This window comes from Anas acuta, chromosome 2 (assembly GCF_963932015.1).
Source record: "Anas acuta chromosome 2, bAnaAcu1.1, whole genome shotgun sequence".
In the NCBI taxonomy this organism is placed as follows: domain Eukaryota; kingdom Metazoa; phylum Chordata; class Aves; order Anseriformes; family Anatidae; genus Anas; species Anas acuta.
The window spans coordinates 8923976-8944532 of NC_088980.1; the positions used below are offsets into that span (position 1 = coordinate 8923976).

At 47.2% G+C, this 20557-nt stretch overlaps 1 protein-coding gene across 1 annotated transcript; it reads right to left on the reverse strand.

The window, feature by feature from the left end:
* Positions 1 to 1533: 1533 nt before the first annotated feature.
* SHH (sonic hedgehog signaling molecule) lies at positions 1534 to 16172 on the reverse strand. Its single transcript, XM_068673443.1, has 3 exons — positions 10800 to 16172; positions 5932 to 6193; positions 1534 to 2513 (listed from the first exon to the last, which is right to left on the reverse strand). The coding sequence occupies exons 1-3, from the start codon at positions 11106 to 11108 to the stop codon at positions 1807 to 1809; spliced, it is 1278 nt and encodes a 425-aa protein (XP_068529544.1). The 5' UTR covers positions 11109 to 16172; the 3' UTR covers positions 1534 to 1806.
* Positions 16173 to 20557: the final 4385 nt, after the last annotated feature.

The window sequence follows — 20557 nt, forward strand, 5'->3', positions numbered from 1 at the left end:
CCAGCTCCCCAGGTAGGCATCTTCAGGGGATGCAAATTAAAGCTAATCAAACCCACGGAGGTGCTGCAATGTGAATGCAGCTGCCTGCCTTCAGGTTATTTGCTTCAATGGGTTTAGCGCCCTTGGAAATCCATCAAGAGATGCCCACAGCATCCAGATCAGACTGGGAGGAGGAGGAGGACCCAGCACTGAAACTGGAAGAGGGGAAGCATTGCCTGAGCAAGGACGGGGAGACTGGGTGCTGGTGAGGGAAAAGGGAAAAATCTGCCCAGTTGTTAGTGCGAATGAGTGAGGTTCTACTGTTAGTACAACAGGTTCCAGGTTACGAGCCGATGTGATGGATCTCTTTCCTTATTCAATGTACCAAAATTAAAAGTTATAAGCAATATATCTAAACAAAATAATGGGCACTCCTGTAGGCATTATGTTTCCAAAACCAATAAGCCAAAAAAAAAAAAAAGGAAAGAAAAGAAAAAAAAAATGAAAGAAAAAATAAAAAAAAGAAAAAAATGGGATGCACCAGGAACTCTTAGTTATTATATACTAACCAGACTGTGCATGGCACATTTTATTTCTATAAAACTATTAAAACTATTACAAAATATTCAAAAATACATTTTAGTAAATTTACAGCAGTTATTTCTCAATTTATTAATGCAAAACATCCTTTTCTCCCCTCTGTACAAACTACCGTCTCCATCGTCACAGAATTGCCGCCATGTGCGCTTTTTAAAAAATATTATTTTCTAATAAACTTTTCTTGAAGTTAAAAATAACAAAGTTTCTTACGGTTTTTGCAAATAAAAAGTTTGTGTAACAGTCTTGACTTCCATGAACGTGGCCAAATGGTGGTTTTTTTACAAAGCAAAATATTTAAGAGACATGGAAAACAATACAGGAAATGACGTTACATTTGAAACTATTTAAATTAAAATAATATATTCTCATATTTTACACTATTTCAAAAAATGAAATGTGATTCAGTTAAGTATTGATCTCTCAAAAAAATCTAATTTACAATTCTGTGTATAAAAATATAATTTACGGACCCCCATGAAGTTTTTCTCTTTTTTTTTTCTTTTTTTTTTTTCTTTTTGTTTTTGCTTGCTTGTTACTCTAGACTCACTGAAATGAAGGAGCAATGTAATGGAGAGATGGGAAAGTACAGAATTTTGCTTTCTGAAAGTCAGGACACACGTGACATGTAGAAAAATAGACTCTGCGCAGTTTTGCTCGGCCTCACAAAATAATTTTTTTTCCCCTGTGAGTACAGTTCACATGATAATAAATTATCAAAGAAACTATTTAAGGCTCTTGAAGGTCCGGTTCATATCATTTAAAACATCTATTCAACATACCAAAGAAATAAATATCCAGGAGAGGAAGAAAAAAACAACAACAACAACAACAAAACAATGAACAAAACAAAAACAACAACAAAAAACACAAATAAAAATATATATATATTTATAAACTAAACGGAACAGAACTTCCCGGGGTCTTTGTTTCCCTTAAAGTCTACTTTGGACTGTCCTACTTTATTATTATTATTTTATTATTATTATTTTTAAGTCTTAATCCGTGCTCTTTTTTAAAAATATGCATTTTTTTCCTTTTTTTTTCCTTTTTTTCCATTTCATTTGGGTTATTTCCTTTTTTTTTTCTTCTTCTTCTTCCTTTTTTTTTTTTTCTTTTTTTTTTCTTTTTTCCTCCTTCCCCTCCCGCCCTCCCCCAACCAAAACACCCCAGCCCCATTTTCTCTCTCTTTCTTCCTCCCGCTCCGTCTCTGTCCCTCTCCGGCCGCTCTCAGCTGGCCGACGCCACCATGCCCAGCGGGTGCAGCGCGTCGCCATCCAGCACCCAGCTGCCGATGCGGTAGAGGAGCCGCGAGTACCAGTGCACGCCGGTGGTGGCGGTGGCGGTGACGGGGGCGTCGCCGCCGGGGCAGATGGCGGCCAGCAGCCCCTGGAGCAAGCGGAAAGGCGCGAAGGCCCAGTGGGCCCAGCCGTGCTCCTCGATGACGGCGTAGCAGGAGGCCAGCACCCGGTTGATGAGGATGGTGCCCTGGGCTGTGAGCGGGGCGTAAGCCCCCGATGCCTCCTCCCTCAGCGTGACGCGGTGCACGGCCGCCGGCAGCAGCTGCCGCCCTCCTTCACCCAGCACGTAGACGCGCTGGCCCGGCCTCACGCGGCTGGCATAGAGGGCACGGCCTCCGGCGGGCCCCAAAACCTGCGACTGGTTGTGCTGGGGGGCCACGAAGAGCAGGTGGGCTGCCGTCAGCAGCAGCCGGGCCCGGGGCTGCCGTGTCTCGATGACGTAGAAGAGCTTGCGGGAGCCGTCCTCGCGGTCGAGGAAGGTGAGGAAGTCGCTGTAGAGCAGCCGGCCATCAGCGTCGGCAGCCAGCACGCGGTCCCCGGGGCTCAGGTCCTTCACCAGCTTGGTGCCGCCGTGCTCCAGGTGCACTGTGGCCGAGCCGGGGAAGCAGCCCCCGGATTTGGCCGCCACCGAGTTTTCTGCACAAGGAGAGAGGCACAGCGGGGTTAGAGTGGGCACGGGTCCCACCCGTGGGTCCCACCCATGGGTTCCACCCACCCCAAACATCTCCAGAACCTCAGCCAGCCCCAAAAGTCCCCTTCCACCAGCACAATGCCACGGCCGTCCGGGTGGGCCTCCCTTTGGAGCCTGTCAGTCGCGTTCGCCTCCTTGGGCAAACTGGCCCAAACACCTTGGCTGAAAAAGCTGTTCCGGAATAAATATTTTTCCAGGAGGAGCTTTTCACGTGGGTGCTGTTTGCCCTGCACCTGACAGCTGCTGCCAGGTAACACATGGGCCTGCAAAGCAGAGCGGCTCTGCTGGAAGGAGGTCACTCCTCCTCCAGGGGGCTGTTCCCCGTGCTCAGTGCCCTCGGGGAGCTCATGCTAAAGGAGCCCATCTCCTAGGCAGTGAACACCACGGGACAGGAAGGTGGCTTGGGCTGGTTTGTGCTTTATTCCCATGGAAAGCAGCAGGGAGAGACCCCCCAGATTTGCTGAACCCTCCTCCTATGGCCAGCACACCTCATCATTCTGCCTCTAGACCACGCTGCCCCAGCTCTCTCTGCCTTCCCCCTCAGCACAGCAGTTTTTGGGGTCCACACCCCATCCCTGGTAACACCCCTTCCCTGCAGTCCCCAAGACTTCAGTTCACTCCTCTCCGCAAACAGAAGCCTCTCCCTCACCTTCCCACCCCACCAAAAGCAAGGTCCTGTCCTGGAGCAGTGGTTCCAGGGCATCCCCATGCCTACGCCCAACACAAGCACCTCCTTCACGTGCTCAGTTGTTGCTGGAACTACTCAGTAGTAGTAGTAGTTTGACACTACTAGTTTTAGTTTTGACACTAAATGCCATAGCCACCACTGCTGATTTTGAGTGTTAGCAGGAGAAATAACTGTAGGTTTAAATAAATCAGAAATAGCGACAAGGGTTTAAAGTGTCTCCTGCAAATTCCCTTATGAAAGTAGCTTTGTGTGGTATGGTTGGAAAGGACCATTCCCATTTTCCAGACTTAGCCTAGGGACTGAGGGGTCTCATTTTCTCTACATTGGGCTGTAGCGCATGGTATGTCACTGCAGCAAGTGCCTTTGCTACAGTCATCAACATTCCTGATCCTTCCCTTGCCTTCACTTGGTTTCTCCCAGTTACTCACTACGCCAGTTCAGAGTCCTGGTAATTTATCTCCTAAAGGCAGTCGGATTTTATATTTTGCCTCTGTGGCTGGTGCTGAAGCTATTATGATTTAAATAAACACTTGGAGTGTCTCCTAATGACTTTCTCAGGAAGGACAGGAAGGGCGAAAATTAGAATGTTATTGATTTGCTAACGACTTTATCACTTCTCCTTCAGAAATGAAGCAGCGAGATCTCCAAGGCCTCTTCAGGGAGGACATGGCAACAAACAAGCTATGTGCTTTATGCTGAGTCCTCCACTAGCAAACTACACCTTCGTACAAGCCCGCAGCAAAGGTCTGGCTTGAGCTTTGTTTGCATATTCAGGGACTTGATGAATAGATCTAGTAGTGTAGCAGCTCTACAAACATGCCAGTGAATTGGCAGAGGTGTGAAAATCTGCTTCTTTGAGCAGCGCTTGTTTGGGTTCTCTAATTAAAATCCAATAAAGGATCAGCATTGTCATTCTGATTCATGTAATAAATGCAGACACTCTTGGAAGAGAGGACACTTCCATTTTTTTCCCAGCTTCTTCCCCCCCTTTTCTCCCCCTCCCTATTTGTTCAGGTGCAGAAACCCTATGTGCCAATTCACACACATACTCTCCAAAAAACCCAGGACCTTCCAAGCACTATTTGCACAGCAGAGCCACTTTTCCAAGGCACTCAAGATGTGTATTTGAATTTTAAATGTAGAAGCTTGCTCTAAATACTTGCTGTAGCGCATTATCAATGTCCTTTTTACCACCCCTGCCTCTCCCTCCTCTGTCCTGGTGACAATAATTCAGGCCTTGGGGGAACTCTTCTTTGCATTCCAGTCTCCGGGATCATACTTTTTGCAAACAGAGATCTAGATAAAGAATCTTCCTGCCTGCCATTATGGGGGTTTAATCTTCTCATAAGATGCTCTGTCATGAAACGAGGTTTCCACAGTGTGAAACCAGACCAAGCGGGTGGAATTCAAGCCTGCTCCCTCGCAACCCGCGTGGTACAGTCACACGACCCTGCCTGACACGCACTAAATGTTACCCCAAAGTCCGCGTGTGCGGAATCTCAATGAGCAGCTCGGGGTTGCTCCTCTCCTATGAAATATACATGGAGGTGGATTAGGGTGGCCGCCTGCAAGAAGGATTTTGTGCGCCACAATCAGACACCTTGAGCTATAAAGCCCATCCTCGCTATTGAAAGGGACGTTTCATACCACCACAACCCTGACGCCTTTGAGGGGACCCCTTTGGGCTAGAAAGGAGTGGGGAGATGAACAAAAGCAGTGTCAGGCTCTGGGGACAAAGCCCTTATGGGCCTGGTGAGGTCCCGCTTTGGTTTGGGCAGCTTCAGGCTGCACCGAGAGGATGAGCCCCACTTACAGACAGGTATGGTGAGGCCAGCCAGGTTTCCCTTACATGGGGGCTACAGATTTTAAGGTAAATGGATATATTTAGAGAAAGCCCATTATATTCATTTGCGCCCAAGTGTTTCTTGGCACTTGCAGCGCTCTGTTGGGCCAGAGGATGCTGTCACAACGCGCTCCAGCTGCAGGAGGTGGCGACGGTGGCTGGCACTCACCAACCGGTTCGCCCAAATAAATAAAAGTAAATAAATAGATAAATAAAAAGGTGCCAAACTGCGCAGAGAAAATGCAACTCGGCAAGCTGGGGATTTCTTGCGAGCTGTTCCCGGGTTGAGACAGCGTGTGGCGTTGTAAGCACAGGGGAGGAAAAAAAAAAAAAAAAAAAAAAAAGTGTTTGTATCTGCATCTGGGAATTTCCTAGCGGCTACCGGCGAAGGCAGGGGACCACGTTATGTATTTATTTTCCTGGCCGGCTCTCGCTCCGAGATTAGCGATCGCGGGGAAGGCGTGCAGCCAGCGGGGCAGCTGGAGACGGCCACCGGCTGTTTGCGCCGAACGCGCTCTTTGGATGGGGAAAGCACAAAATCCCACGGTGGGAGGAGAAGGGTGTGTGGCTGCTCGTGGGAAGGCTGGCCAAACAAACAAGCGAAAGAAAACGCTGTCAAAAAGTGCTGCAGCTGGCTGGGCTTTTTTTTTTTTTTTTTTCCTTTCTTTTATACCAGGGGGGCTCGGAGGCGGGAGCAGGCAGGTGCCGGCGCTGAACCTCCGCTCCGCACCCCCAGAGGACCTCGACGGGGCGGGCAGCACTGATGGGGATGGGGAAATGGGGGGCCTGGAGGCACAGAGAAAAGTCCGGGGGTGTCCCCCCCACCTCTTACCTGCTTTGACGGAGCAGTGGATGTGCGCCTTGGACTCGTAGTACACCCAGTCGAAGCCGGCCTCGACGGCGAGGCGGGCCAGCATGCCGTACTTGCTGCGGTCCCTATCCGACGTGGTGATGTCCACGGCGCGCCCCTCGTAGTGCAGCGACTCCTCGGAGTGGTGGCCGTCCTCGTCCCAGCCCTCGGTCACCCGCAGCTTCACCCCGGGCCACTGGTTCATCACCGAGATCGCCAGGGCGTTCAGCTTGTCCTTGCAGCGCTGCAGGGACACGGGCACACAGGGAAAGGTTGCGGGGGCACTGCTGCAGCCAAGCCCGGATCCCCCCACCCCCCCCCAAAAAAAAACAACCCTCTTTGCACCCCAAGGCCACATCCTGCCCTCCTTCCCTAGCCAAAATCGGCCGCAACCCCCCCCCCCCCAAAAAAAAAAAAACACCGCAGGGCGGGCTGAGCATCTCCTCCCCTGCTACCAGGGAGACAGGTGAGGAAGAGGAGGGTGAGACTTGGGGGCACGGGAGGAAGAGGGGGTGAAAAGCCAGGAGCGGGGACCGGGATGGAGCCGCCCCCTCCCCGGCACCTGCCGGGGGCTCCCCCCGCCCCACGGCTGGCTCCGGGCCGTGGGTGCGTGGATTCAGAGCCACCCGTAGGGAGCAGATTCCTGCCTCCGACTGCCCTGTCCCCTTCCCGAGAGCAAAGTTTCTGCCGAGAGCAAACACTCGCCACCTCGAAGTCCCCCCGGAACGTCTCCCCGAGTCTTTTCAGCTTAATTCTGTGTTGAAAGGGGTCTCAGTACACGTTAACAGTCATTATGCGTTGAAGGGAGACGTGCTTTTATTTATATATATATATTATTTTTATTTTTTCTTTCTCTCCCTTCTGCCATCACTTGTTAGAGCCCCCAAAGCAGCATGGGCTGGGAGCCTTCACCCCACTTTAACACACATCCGAGCTCACCTCCAAATACGAGCAAACCCACGGCAGAAAGAAACCAGCTCATAGAGGGAAGACGGAAAGCAAGGGAGGGCCAAGCAGCGAAGTTAGGCGAGGCAGGGATGCTACGAGGGCTGCGAGAGCCTTTGTGTGGAAGGGAAAGGTTTCGGGCCCCGTGGGGGAGCACCGCAGGGTTTTTCCTTCGCCCCTCCTGAGCCGCCTGCCTCCCCGGGGCTGCACCGTGCGTGGGGGACCCTGGGGGGCCGGGAGGTTTGGGGGTGGAAAAGGGTGGGGGAAGATGGGGAGGGGGAAGGGAGGGAGGTGATGCAGAAGTGGAGGGGGTGAGCTCTAAATGGGACCCTAAAAGTTAGGGGGATTCGTGCCTTGGCCAAGAGGGGGGACAGGGCAGCTCTCTGCAGGGGAAGGGGCTGGCAGCCCCAAGACACGGGAAATCAGCACCCAAAGCTCTGAAAAGCGCTTGGCTACAGGTACAACATCAGAAAAAAAAAAATATATCACGCGTGGCCAACTCCCCCCAACTCCTTCTCCTTTTTATTTGAGAGGAAAACAACCCACGGGTGTCCCCGGCCTGGCCCCAGCAGCTCCCCCCCGGGCTCCCGCAGCCCCCCCGGCCCGCCGAGCACCACAAAGGAGGCCGGGCCCGGCCATTATTCCGGCGACACTGCTTTTAGGGACGTGACAAGGTTGCTCAACAAGAAAGTTGCCGTGTGTATATATCACGGCCATAAAAAAAGAAAAAAAAAAAAAAAAAAAAACCATGCCAGCAATACGCGTCTCCCGCCGAGATACCGAGCGCAATCGCTGCTTCACTTTGGACTCTCCGGCCTGGCTCTTGACGCAAAGAGCCGGGCGTCTGGGGATTTTCAACCCAATTCCCGGCAGCAAAGCCCAACAGGACGAGGAAGTTGAGCTGGACTTTCTTTTTTTACCCCCCTTATTTTTTTTTTACCCCCCGACCCTCGCACACCTGGAGGATGGCTGGGCTCCTCCGCTGGTTTATTTAGGGGCGAAGGACCCGGAGTCGGGAGGGATAAAGAGGCAGAAAGGAGCTCCTAAAGGACTTTTCCTCCCTTTCATACCGCCTGAGCTGGATTGTCGGAGTCAAAAGCCGTGAAGCCCAGACTATTTATTAATTCATTGGGTCGTGTGCCACAAATCAAGCCCAATTCTGTTCAGCCACCGTGAAGCTCAGCAGGGCTGCCTCCACTAACGCTTTGTGTGGAGGCAAAGTTGTTCAACAAGCCCTCTCCTGCCAGCTCCTAATCTCTTCACAAATGAATTGCTTGAAGGAAACACTTAACAGGTACCTGTCAGTGTAAACAACCTGGTGGGCTTCCTAAATGCCAAGTTGATCTCTAAATTCCTCACATCACGCACCGGTTGTGTGCCTGCATTACGCGAGATTGCGAGTTTATTTCATACAAATTCCAGCTTTATCATACTGCCCCGGCCTCCTTATCTCTTGGCCGGATCCAGCCAATGGCTGGGGTGGGGGGGAGGAAGGGGGAGCCTTCAGCAAACTGCTGTTGTCACCTGCAAAGTTGAGAACCTGACTTCCCAAGCTCTGTTTGCGTTTTTTTTTCCTTCCCTCCCCCCCCCCCCCTCCTCCGGAGTTAATATTAACCAGCGGCTAATGCATTCGGCAGCTATTCTCCAAGTTTAACGATTCTATTCGGGGAAGATCTCTCCATGCTTGAAGGGCTGGCCAAGCGGGCGGTGCAGGGCTGGGGTTTAACGAGAGGGAAAGGGGACACGGCACCTCGGGGGCTGTCCCCAGACCCCTCCCCAGTCCCTGCCAGCACCGTCTTGGGGACCCGGGGCCCGGCTGCGCCTCCGACCCTTCCGGGGTACCCCCATCCCTTCTCCCCCCTCCAACCTCACCTCCCCAGCCCGCCTCCCCCTTTGTGTCTAAGGCACGGGCACTGAAGGAAAAAAAAAAAAAAAAAAAAGTATTTGTTTTCGTTTCGTTCGTCTGAGGGAAGTTGACAGAAGGTCAGGAGTTCAGCCGCTGCCAGCTAATGCAGCCGAGAGCGGCCAGCCGCGGAGCCGGGGAGAGCCGCGGGGCCGGGGTCAGCCCCGCTGCCCACCCGCCCCCCCCCCCGGCCCTATAACCCACCTTCCCGGCCCTATAGCCCACTTTCCCGGCCCTACAGCCCCTACCCGGCTCCGCCACCCGCACACACGAACCGGCGCGGCCGCGCAGGGATGCGCCGTGCCCCGGCGGGCGCCCGACTCCCGCGGAGCCTCCCTGCGGAGGGAAGGGGGAAAAGCCGAGGCGGCGCGATCGATGGGCGAGAGGAGTTCAGTGGAGCTGAAAATGCGGGAGATGCGCCCGCACGGCTCGCACAGGGGGGCGGAGGAGCGCGCAGCGGGGCGCGCAGCGCCGGGGAGGGGATGCTCCGCGCAGCGCCATGCGCGCAGCGAGCACCGGGATCCGCGCGGAGAGCATCCAGAGCCGAGCAGCGAGCACCGAGAGCCGTGCTCCCAGCTCCCAGCAGAGCACCCCGAGCCCTCAGCACCGCGCACCCCGAGCCCCCAGCACCGCGCACCCGGCTCCGCGCTCCTCCGCAGCCGCGCAGCGCAGCGCAGCGGGGCGGGCGGTGGCGCCGTGGCCGAGGCGCGCCGCCGCGCTCCCGGGGACCGGCCGATTTAAGGTGGTCGGCACGAGATGGTGCCCAGCGCCGCCGGTCCCTCGCCCCCCGGAGAGCCGGCAAACGTGCGGAAAATCAGGCCCGAGGAGCGGGGAGAGTTTGGGAAATTCCCCCCCCCCCCTCCCCAGGCCCCCCCGCCCCGGCACACACACACACACGCACACCCCCTCGCCGTCCACTCCCCGCCTAGTCCTTCCAGGCGAGTCCTGTTCCAGCGCTGAAGGTGGGGCTTAAATGTATTAATATTAAAAAAGCGCTGTTGACCTATATTTGGAGGAAACCCATTTCCAGTGCCTAGATTGCATGTAGTTTCAGAAACTCCGGGATTGGCAGAGCAATTGACTTCACCGAGCTCTCTGGTGAGCATGAATAATAATTATGAGGTGACTCTTTGAGAGGTTTTCTCTCTCTCTTTCTCTCTCTCTTTTTGCATAAAATGGTTCCGCAATCTGATTCCACCCGAGATCCAATATTTACCCAGTTGTAAACCTTGTGCCATCAGATTTTTTAAAACAGAAGGTGATGCAATGCTGATAAGTTGCAAGTCCCTCCCCTATGGAAGTACCAGAGCATTGGCGGCGAGCATCCTTAAAGAAATATCAATATATTTACGCTCTGATGGGCACAATTGCAAATGATGGTATTGCAATACGAGCTATATAATACGGAATCAGGAGAGGAATGGTCGATCCGGCTTCAGCTGCCTTTTGTGAGTGCACGACTGCATGCCTACTAAATTTAGAATATGCTCGCGAGGAAGAAAAAAAAAAAAAGAAGAAGAAGAAGGATAAAATGAAATGAAAGAAAAAAAAAAAGAAATAAATCAAATAAAAAGATCAAGTCAGCAGGCGCACCAACCGAGGACTACGCTTGTAATAATGAGTGAGTGGCCTGGCGGTCACTATACACTTGGGGTCCTCTGAGCTGTATGCAATTCGTTTGATCAAAGTGCATCCTTGGGGACAAATGCAAACAGCAATCGCTAAACCAAGTTACAGGGAACGCCATGGCACGGTAATGACTGTAAGTATCACACAGATCCCCCACCAAATATATCTAGCCAGCTCCAGCTCCAGCCCCTGCTAACTTGTCCTGGATAGATGGGGTTTACATTCAATGGGGGAAACTAGCCGAGTTTGGAGGGGCGGGGGGAGGAGGGGGAGAGGGAAAGGGGGGGCTTTCAAAAATACTAAGACAGATGCGTCCTTTAGGATTGCTCAGAGAGGTTAACAAACACAAATACAGGTATCTCTGTGGCTCTACCTGAGTCATCAGTCTGTCAGCTCCCGTGTTCTCTTCATCCTTAAAAATAATGTCAGGGTTGTAATTTGGGGTTAGTTCTTTAAATCTCTCGGAGTTTCTTGTGATCTTCCCTTCATATCTTCCACTGGCCCCTAGGGTCTTCTCTGCCACATTGGGAATAAACTGCTTATAGGCTAAAGGGGTCAGCTTTTTGGGGTGTCTCCTTTTTCCAATGCCCCTGCCTGGTCCACAAGTCAGCCCAGAGGAGACTAAAAGAGCGCAGATGAAGCCCACCAAGAGAATTCTTGTCAACAGCAGCATTTCGTCCATTGAATCCAATTACTTCAAAGCTCTCTGTGCCTATCCCTGGCTGTCTCTCTAGAGCTCTCTCTCCTCCTATGTCCTTGTCTGCTTTCTGAATCGTATACTATCCACCGATCCCTAGCAAGACAGGTGCTGGAATGGCAGGCTTTAGGTCGCTGATAACGGAACACATCGGAGTTTGGTCGGGAGACAGCAAGCGAGAGACAAAAAGGGTCTGATTTTAATGGTAGCAAAGCAAGACGCTTGTGAGAGGAGTCTGCCTTTAGTTCTATATTATAGCTGCCAGGGCCGAGAGCTGATTGGCCAAGGCGAGACAAGCTTGTCTTCTGATGTTTTAACCCTCAAAAAGGCAACAAATTCTTGAAAGATTTTTTTTTTTTTTCCTTTTACCTGAAGGGCTTGGAGCTGAAAGGGGTGGAGATTGCGCTTTCTTGGGATAACATCAATTACACGCTGTTTTTTTTTTTTTTTTCTTAAAAAAAAAAAAAACTTTCTTGGCAGAATGGTACATTTGTCAGCAAGAGGAACAGATGCCTCTGTGAAATAAAAAAAATAATAAAGAAATAAATAAGATTAGCGAGCTGTCTCGGTGCAAGGCAAGTTTCTAAGGGCAGTTTCAGGGAGATAAAATGCCGAATTATCGGGGAACAGTGCAAATAGAAACGTACTGGGGAACTAATAAAGCCCAGGGGAGGCATAATGCCATTTAGGGGTGATCCCACCTAAGTGGCTTTGTAACAGGTTTCTGCCCCCTGCAAGGAGACGTTGCTCTCCCTCATAAAGCCACGCATTTTTAAAACACACTCTCCTTTTAGCTGATAAATGGCTACTTTGGGGGGAGAAACAAGCAAGTCTGATAGGAGACGGCAGCTTTGTGAAGTTGGCGTGTCTGACTTTGTATTCCACAACTGCAAAGTGGAGGGACCCAAGCAGCATTTTCTTCAAAGACCAGAGCTACCACCCGGTTTAAAATAAGGTAGTACCTTGGGAAGTGCAGGAAAAGTCAGCTGATTAAAAATAGATGGTCTCCTGAGCACGCTGGGGCTGTATTCTTTGTTTCTTTGCTCGAAGTCGAAGAGGAGCGTTTTAGACTCCTACACCTCCTCGCGGGGTGTCATTAAGTTTTTAAGAAAAGCGTAGTGTTGAAAGCATCCGCAAACACAATTAACAGAGATCGATCCAAGCAAAGTGAATGGAAAGGGGATAAGTTTAATGTTAAATTAATTGTTATCTCATGCAGCGTGGCAAGTGATGTCTTTATCCCGATCTCCAAAAGCTACTAATCAGACAAAGGTGTTGAAAGACGAACAAAATTGCAGAGATGGGGCTGATAGAGCAGGTTAGACAGAAAAGCAGAGTCCCTTATGAACAAACACTTCTGTTCCTGTAAAGGGCTCATTTGCCTTTGCTCCAAAGGACATACAATTTATAGAAACTCCAAGTTTTTAAAGAGTTCTTAAAATTACCAAGATGACATGCTGAAGTAATTCAAAGTCCACTCTTTCAGAAAAAAAAATAAAAAATCTACTTTATTTAAGGAAAAAAAAATGCAGCTCTTTGGGGCAAGCAATTATATGGGAGTTTTCCGGTCTGTGATATAGAGCTGAGTCGTAATCAACTTAAACCACGTGCAAATGGACTTTAAAATTAGTTTTTAAGAAGTACAAAAAAGTTGTATATCCGCAAACTGCAACGAGCAGGACAACACGGACTTTCAAGGGACAAAGTGATCTTTTCACGTAAACTTCAGGAAAAAGCCGAAAGAAGTGGTCTGAAACTCTCAAAGCGACTCTGACTGGTGCTCTTCCCCCTTGTGCAGCGTATTCTTTTCTTCTGTTATTTATGCTTCTTTGTAGAGCTTGAGTGAATCATTGATTTATCATTCCCAACTTTAAACTTGGTCGTTTTAACTTGGGAATGGGTAAAAGTTAGAAAGCCAGTAGCTTGTCTTCTAGGTTTTTATCAACCAGCTGAGCTGCAGAAACAAGTTGTATAACAGCTAAATACCTGCTTCATGCTATTAAAAAACAAACTGAAGTTTTATCTCCCCGTCTGCGTGCATGTGAGAAGACAGATACAAGGAATATATAATTTATACAAAAGAGGGTATGTTCTTTTGATGTGGTTGCTTAAACAGCATGACTTGATATAACAGTTGATTAAACAGTGCCAAGGAATAAAAGCTACTCCTAATGGTGTGGGATCCTGCAAATCTTTTATCACCCCTCTTACCTTGTCCCCCTCCCCAAGGAAAGATGATCGATATGCCGGCCGCTGGAAAGGGAGGCTTTGCAGCGAAGAAGTATTGAGAATAAGGATAAACTCCCTCATTATCAGATTGCCATATGTACAAAGCAGTCACCCAAAGATTAACAGGGAAGGAAACGCAAAGAAGGAATTAATTAAATGCGAGCAATAAATGCACGGGGAGGGGGGGAAAGGGAGAAATCGGGAAAAGTTGGAACTGGGGGAAGCTCGAAATCACCCTCCTATCAAATTAGATGTGAAAGAAAGCAGAGCTGGGGGTGGCTCTGCTCAGTTTCAGCGCAGGCTGCGGCTGCCGGGGCCGGGAGCAGGAGCGGGGCCGGGCCCCCGGGATGCGCCCCGCTTCTCCTCCTCGCCTTCTCCCGGCTTTGACGAGCTCCCCCGCTTCTGGAGGGGGTTGTGGGGGGCTTCGCAATCGCCAAGAGACTCCCAGCATCGTGCACACAGCCCTCCGACCTGCCTCCTGCCCCTGCTGCAGGGGGATGCTGCGGGGAGCATCGCCGCACACATCTCTGCCTGCACCTCTTGGCAAGCAACGCCAAACCGGGCAACAAAACCAGCCACCAGGTCGGGCACTGATGTCTTCTTTAGAGGAATTAATGCCTCAGTTTGGATTATAAAAATCAATGCTTTGTCCTGTTGTCCCCAAAACCTGCAGGCCGCTTTTTTTGCTCTCTGAGGAGGGAGGTCAGGGCCTGTCCAGGCCCTTAGGGGGGCAGTGAGATGCTCTGCACCCCTTTCCCATGCCCTCCCACACCAAAGTCCTCACAAAGAGGCCCCCAGAGCCTCCCTGTGGCTGCCCAGGTTGATGATGTTCCTGACTGGGTCCCTCTTGGAGGTGCCACTGGGCTCCCCGTTGGGCCTCCAACACCCTGGTGGGTGGTGGGGAGCCCCTTGGGTCATCTTGAACCCTGGTCCTCCTGGGTGCAGCAGGCACTGGAACCATGGACACATCCAACCTTAATCCCATAGAGTCCTCTTTTTCTTGCTCTTGTGTGCCACAACCACATGGCCTAGCTTTCCTCACTTCCTTCTGGACTCTTCCAGTGGCTCTGCCCAACCCATCACATCTCAGAGGCTTCCCCCCTGCCCATGGGGCCATACACGGGGCCATGGGATTGTGCTGGCCTGGGGATATGTCTACTCAAGTGCCCCATGTGCACTTCACGTCATTAGCCCTTGCTGCCATCCAGCAATATCTCCATTTGAGAATCTCAGTTATTATTTATTTATTTACTTATTTATTTTGAAATCTGGACTTGTCTGCTGTTCACTTTGCATTAAACCAGGGAAGGGCTCAGACCTCACAAGTGATGTTGCTCGTTGGCCAAACTCTCTGAGTTTTCTTGCACTGATGTATTTTTTTTTTCTTGATTAATTCCAAAGTACAGGAAGTTCCCTTCAGAAAACTGGAGAGGCAGATCTTTGCAGATTTTAAATGGGTCTCAATTACTTATCACCCTTAACAGCCATCTTTAGAGCTCACCTTTAATATATGACTTATGAAATCAACTACCACTTATTACAGTGTTAAAGCTTCATTCTGATAGCCTTTTTTTTGCACCTGTGATGTTTCCCAAGATATATGGGACCTGAATGCCCATCTACAGAGAAGAAAATCTGAATAACTTCAGTGAAAACAGAGGTTACGATAGAGTAAAACTGGTGTAAGTGGCAGGAGAATCAGGCAGGCTTTTCATCTTAAACTTTGTTTGTTTCTTTTATATACCCCACCCTCCTTCATAAAGATGCTAAACTAGTTTATTTAAAGGAGTTGTTCATCCCTGTTTGCCTATCCTGGTGGTATTGCAATATCTCTCTTTAAAATCAACTTAAAAATTTCACCTTAGAGTTACAGGCTAGCTGGCAACTATTCCTTTATAGTGAAAAGCAGAAGAGGTCTTATTCTTAGGAATTTCCCTCCAAAAAAAAAAAAATCCTACAAAACTCAAACCCAACAAGAACAACAACAAAACCCCAGCAAAGCCAAAACCCTGGCACCAAAGAGACAAATTAAGCTCATACTTTACCACCCATTTTAGTTTGTCAGCAAAAGTCGGGGAGTCATACAGCCAAAGCTTGGTATCTGCTCCAATACACCCCTAGTCTGGCAATAGTCTGTAGGCATTTCTGCCACAGGAGAAAACATTATGAGTATACAGAGAGACAAAACCAAGTTTTTCAGAATAATTGTATCTACAGACATTGACTTTGCAGTTTTTATATATATCTGCTTGTATATTAATGCATCAGCTTGAATTTGGTCAATAAAGCCTTCTAAAAAGAATATAGACAGCATTATTCATAAGGATTTTATATATATATATATATATATATATATATATATATATATTGTGTGTGTGTGTATTTTCTGTTAACCCAATTCTTGAAGCAGAGTTTCCCACAGAATTTCTTACGCACTTGTCAGGGCAATACATGCTGTCTAATTATACATATACAGTGAAATCCTTAGATTTCTCTTCCGGGTCTTTTCTCTTTAAGTAACTCAGCCTTTTTTTCCATACGAAAGCCCCAGTTAGGAATTGTTATCGTTTCTTTTTCCCTTCCTGGTTTGTTATCCACATCACTTTTCAGCCACTTCCTTCTGGTCATGAGTGGGGGAAAACCCCAAACAGGGCATTTTAATCTATGCAGTACCGGTGGGAGGGAAGCAGCCGCTAGGGGAGCTCGACGTTGGGAGCAACCTCCGAGCATCTTCCTCACGGCTTGCACAGCTTTCTGCAGTCCCCAGCAGAGGCAGCTGGAAAGCAGGTGTTAAGTTAAAAAAAAAAAAAAAAAAAAAAAAAAAAAAAAAAAAAAGTAATAAGCTCCAAAACTTGTTCGTTTAGTTTGTTGCCTTTTTTTTTTTTTTTTTTTTTTTTTTTTAATAGCACATAATTTTATAACCAAGTATTTGAAAGCCTTTTTTCTTTTTGTCCCTCTGTATACCTTGAATTGGTGTGTGTGCATATATGTGTGGGTGTGAACATAATCAAGTGCACAGGGGTGAGAAGTTATCATGGCACATACTTCTTAAGTTCCTGGTGACCCATATAAATAAGAGATATTGAAATATAGCTTCTTAAACACCACCCATGAGTACAAGAATATTTAATTTTTAGTCCCACTTGTTATGTTGACTTGCTTTCTTGGTCATTGGCAAGTTACTTAGAACCAATATTTGCATCATATAAACATTGCTAGGAATAAACCTTCAAAGGAAATTATCTATCTCTATATATTTGTTGTTATAAAAATTGTTAACTGGAGTATTAATGGTTAGTATGTTAATTTGGGTGTTGGCTGTTTATCTGTGGAATTTATCTGGGCAACTGAGTCAATGATCATTAGAGGATGTGGGTGTATGAAGAGCCAAAATAGATTTTTTCCATGCAGATCAATACTAGCAGGTTCTTACTTGGCTGTCTTGGGGTCCCACCTATTCTCTAATGTATCTCTGAGTTTGAAGAAGCTATTTATTTTATATATAGTAGGTTTGCTCTCATGGCTTTCTCTTCTGAGGATACTATCTGCTAATAAATTGTGTAAGTTTAACATAAAAAGGGAGTCTATGCTTGATATATATAATTATTGTCCACAAAAGGCTAATGGAAGACATACTTTTTTTAGTAAGACCTACATCTTAAGATATTGATTTCTGTTTAGGGGAAAAAAAAAAAAGGCTGATACATGAATAGCATTGCAAAATGCAAGTAATGCTAGCTGTCTGCCTTGTACTGCTACTGCAGTTTAGGAAAAAGTGCCGAGTCATATTTCAGAATACCAAATATTAATACATCTCCCAGTTCGTGTGATATGACAGCCAGACAGGGGATGCTAAGAGAAACCTGAAGGCATGAGATAAATTCAAACTTAACTTGCTGGCTCTTGCAGTGTGAGGTTGGCTTGCCCAAAGTACACAAACCAACAGACTGGATCAAGGCTTTCTGTTTGGGCAGAGATCAGAAACAAAGCTTGCCCTCTAAAGTCCACCTCATAGCCAGATCCAGCCATGGTAACCACTGTATTCACTGGGCCATGGCAGCAGGAGAGGTATGTGCATGATTGTCTTAGTTTTTCTTGTTTCCTTACATTTGCAGACTATTTTTGAGCATAGTTTACATGTTTTCTTTCTTTTTTCCTGGCATATTTACACCCCAGCTTTTTAAAACGCTTTGTTCATGCCAGTCAGTTTAGCAATGTGCTTGTTAAAACAGTTCCTAATATATTGTATATGACTGAAAATGACTTAATTGTTCTATTTCTTTCTGACCCCAATAAAAAATGTCCCCGATACTGTTTGAGTCGCTCTCTGTTCACAAGCGCCTACATATATGTCACCGGGTGACTTTGAAACACTCCTTAGATACATCAATTCAATTGCTCTTATTTATTTATTTAGATTTGTAATAATGACAGTAAATGGCCATCTGAATCAATCTGGGCACTTTGCAGTCATTAATACTGCAGCATCGATATCACATAACACAATTATAGTGCAATAAATTTCCCATATGCCTCGTCAGTTGCCCAACCAAAATAAGAGCTCCCTATATCTATCATATTGCTCATTTATGTCCTTTCCCTCTAAAACACCTTGATAGCGGAAAAAAGGGCTCTGAAATGTTCCTGAAAGCTTAACAAAACACCATCCTTTCCAAGAGAAGAAGCAGATGTGAGAGCTCAGTAAATTCTGTGGGGATGCTCCATCGGCTAATACATCCTCACCAACTGAGAAGGGCCCAATCCCTGCAGAGTCAACCACTGAAGTTACTTGTGTCAATACCAGAAGTTCTCAGAAGTGCATCTTTCATGAAATTCATCTGGAGCCAAATTGTATGACAGCTCAGCAAGTCTTCTGGACACTGGTCTCAACCCTTATGAGGCTTTCTAAGCAGAAACCAAAGCCTGAATTTATGCAGAAACCCAGGCAAACCAGAGCGAGTCACCAACAGCAGTTGTGAAGTTAGTGCAAAACCAGGACGAGAAGCAGGCTGCCACACTCTGGACCATCTTCATCCTCTATATTGCTTTAAGATTAATAAAATGACCATTTCAGCATCTTAATCTCCATGCATGGAAGGTCTGGATTATTGTAGAAAGATTCATATCTAAATATTACAGTCCTCTGTTGGCTGATGATGGAGCGCTGCTTTAGTGCTGCTTCTTTCTGGGCACGCAGTAACAGCATTGATCATTTTTACCTCAAACTGCTTTCTGAAGCATCTTTCCTGGGGGAACAGAGGGAGGGAGGGTACATGGGCGCACGAGGTCCTTTGCTCTTGTGCCAGTGTGGCCTGGGCTGGGACAGCAAAGAAGCTGAAGCTGAACCAATGAATTTGAAAAAGCAGTAGCTTCAAACCTCAGTAATCCCGGGGTTCAAGAAACTGGAATCCTTTTTCCAATTTCCCATAGGATCCCCTTAGAAAACCCATTAGGACAGCTGACTTGACCCTGGTAGGCCTTGATTCAAAGTCCTCTGGATTCAGCTGGAGTCTTTCTGTTGTTTTCAGTGGATTTTGAATCGCTTTGATGTTAAGTCCGTTACATTTGTGTTGCTCAGAGCAAACTGCTCTTGGTGCTGTTAACAATTCCTCAGATTCATACATAAAAGCAGAGAGGTAACACAATGGTTTTACAGCATCAAAGTAGCATGCCCTGCTCAGCTCCCTGGTGAGATTTCTTTGGGTAACTCCACAAGAAACTCTACAGTGTAACAAACTATTAACTATTCATGCTAGACAGTTATGTCTCCTTAGCAATTGTGGCAGTACTGCCCAAATCTGCTGTAACGTGACAACTAATCTATTGGTCAAATTTGTTTGTAGAATTAATCAATTTTAATCAGTAATTGCCTTTGGGCAATAGTTCAATGATGCCCTCATCTTTTGGCTCTCGCTATCAAAAAGACATCTGAATAAGTTTTGAAGAGTAATAAGGCTTGCTACCTTCATGTTCAAAATCAGGCAGTGGTGATGCAGTTGCATATTTTATCCATATAACTGTGGTGTCTTACACATGGCTTCTCTCCGAGCATGGAGTGACAGCACACTGATGAGGGCAAGGTACCCTCACCTATAGGCAAAATAACATTAGTGACCAAGAACATCAGCCTTAGAGGAGTATGATCTCTCTCCAATGCTGAAGCTATTAGAATGTAGAATTTCTTATAGTTTGAAGAAAAGATAACCTTTTTTCTGTTTATTTCAACTCTTCTCTGTATGTTTTTCTAGGAGGAAAAATTAAGCGTGGAGTTTTCTTCATAAGAAAAAAGATCCACACTCTTACAATATTCATAATAAAAATAAAATAAATAAACAAAAAAACCCCACCTCACTCTATTACTTCACTCAGCCTTACGTTCAGAAAGCAAAATAAATCATAATTTATGCATGGAAGCCTGAAAATCAAAATAGTTACGAAGTAGTGTAAGGGCAGCCTGACAAAATAAGGCACAGACTGTAGGCTAGAAAATAACCCAGCACGTAAACAACGTAAGTGACACAGGCAATTGGGCACTGAGAGCTTAGTGATTTTTGAGACAGGGTAAAACATTTCACTGATATAACCTAAGGGAATTTTGAAATCACTCCAAAATGCACTACCTGAAGACAGGCAATTTTTGGAATGCGTTCATATTATGTCATTATATCTAAATCTGCTGAGCAAAGAGCAGGATAATATTTCTCTTTCCTTTATACTGTTAAAATGAATTCAATTTGGGGCAAAATTAGTCAGCCTTAATCAGTATTTTTTAGCTATTATTATCCAGTTAAATCCAGGGGCAAGTCAAATAGGCTGTAGACACTGGTGCAGCTTGGTATTTCTATTTTTATTCATTTCTGTCTATTGTGGCAGAGCTTAGAAGCCAGAAGAGAACAAGTACCATTTTGCCTGGCTCTATCCAAACAAATCCAAGAAGGTCTCTTCTTCAAAGAACCTACCCTTTTATTTGTACTATGTGTACTTCACCTTATTCGTGTGAAGACCCATTGAAGTAATAGAGCAATTTACAGAATGAGGCATATTAATTTTTCCAAAGTGATGCAGCAAAATGAAACTTCATAAAAGTCCTTATCTGCTGTTAATAGGATGCAGAGTGAAAAATACTTCGTTTGCTTTGGCTGAGGGTCTAATATATACATTTCCAAGCTCTCTGGCCAACCACATCTCTAGAAATTGCTGAGACA